The sequence below is a fragment of the Austrofundulus limnaeus genome, unplaced genomic scaffold (genome assembly GCF_001266775.1).
Source record: "Austrofundulus limnaeus strain Quisiro unplaced genomic scaffold, Austrofundulus_limnaeus-1.0 Scaffold201, whole genome shotgun sequence".
In the NCBI taxonomy this organism is placed as follows: Eukaryota; Metazoa; Chordata; class Actinopteri; order Cyprinodontiformes; family Rivulidae; genus Austrofundulus; species Austrofundulus limnaeus.
The window spans coordinates 592,550-594,111 of record NW_013952603.1 but is presented as its reverse complement, the minus strand read 5'-3'; the positions used below and the strand labels follow the sequence as shown (position 1 = coordinate 594,111).

Below are 1,562 nucleotides of genomic sequence, written 5' to 3'. Positions count from 1 at the left end.
GATGAGTGTAAACTGCAGAGTCCTGGCCTGAAGATGAGTGTAAACTGCAGAGTCCTGGCCTGATGATGTAGCTCGTCTGTGCTGGCTCATTCTTTTGAACAGTGGTTGTTTTGTTTCCCCAGTGTATGACTGATCACAGTCCTCCTGACACCTAACAGCATACACTATATTACTCTGTTTTTGCTGGGGAATTAGATCTTTGGGGTGAACTAATCTTTGTCGTAACGTGTTTTGGGGTTTGAAAGCCACTGGGAYGTCATGTTTGGAGAATAAMCGKCTCAGTTTCTCTGAAACTCCCACCACATWTGGAATGACGACAGGTTTGGGTCTGGGTTTAGGGTCTTCAGTTTCAGCTGGTTGTTGGCTGGAATCCTGTTTGGGTKTCTTGTCTGCTGTCAGAAAAGACAGTTTATCTAAAATGTTATTTTTTCTCGTTCTGCAGTCTCGTACTCTGATGGGCGGCCGCTCAGAGAGGAACGAGTTCCTCTTGCTTCACGCCTTCCACGACAAAAACTACATCGTCCCCGACAAGCCGTCCTTCAAAAAGATCCATCTGGAGACAGTAAGGATCTGCATGGCGGCTGATCGTACTTCTTTTTTTATTTTATTTCATTACTGATAAAGGCGTTTCCTTTGTTCCAGGCTGAGGGAGAAGATGACGCAGATGCAGGAAAAGGAAAGAGGAAGAAGAAGGCGGCGTACGCCGGGGGTCTGGTCCTGGATCCTAAAGTCGGTGAGTACGAGCTCGAATTTGAAGAGTTCGTTTTCCCGTGCGGCGCTCGTTATTTTCTAACCCCCCCGGCTCTTCTCTTTCATCAGGTTTCTATGATAAGTTTGTGCTGCTGCTGGACTTCAACAGCTTGTATCCCTCCATCATCCAGGAGTTCAACATCTGTTTCACCACTGTTCAGAGGGAGGCTCACAACTCGCAGAGGAGGAATGAGGTAAAACACGCCCGTTCTCTGGTGACGCACACCTTGACACACAAGCGCTTCCCGATGCGCAGGTCAACAGAAAATAAAAGCCGCCGCCCTTTCCACGGTAACAGGATGAGGAGTCAGAGGAGATCCCGGAGATTCCGGATCCCAACCTAGAAATGGGAATCCTGCCCAAAGAGATCAGGAAGCTGGTGGAGCGACGTAAACATGTTAAACAGCTCATGAAGCAACAAGACATCAACCCGGACCTCTACATGCAGGTACACACGTTTCACACACACAATCTGGTACAGCTATCTTTATGGGGACCTGGCATTGACTTCTATTAATTTCTACAGCCTAACCCTGACCACCAACCCTAAAACTAACCTAAACTCAATTCAAACCTTGGTCCTAAACTTACCCCCTGACCCACCAACAGTGTTTCCCCTTATGGGGACTAGACTCAGGTCCCCATAAGTACCAGTCAGGTTCCCACAAGTAGGTGTGTATGCCAAAAAAAAACTGCCCCACAATGTAGGGAATACCAGTCCACAGGTTCACACACACACACACACACAAGTTCACACACACACACACACACATCCTTGTATTTGCACCAAACTGAGGACATTGTATTGACTT

At 47.6% G+C, this 1,562-nt stretch overlaps 1 protein-coding gene across 1 annotated transcript in view; it reads left to right on the top strand.

The window, feature by feature from the left end:
• Positions 1-1,562, top strand: part of pola1 (polymerase (DNA directed), alpha 1) — a gene marked incomplete at its 5' end in the record, with an annotated part of 86,945 nt that overhangs the window by 14,251 nt on the left and 71,132 nt on the right. The window contains 4 exon segments of the mRNA XM_014018769.1: positions 443-562; positions 643-733; positions 820-944; positions 1,049-1,198. Of these exon segments, the coding sequence (XP_013874223.1) occupies positions 443-562; positions 643-733; positions 820-944; positions 1,049-1,198 (486 nt within the window).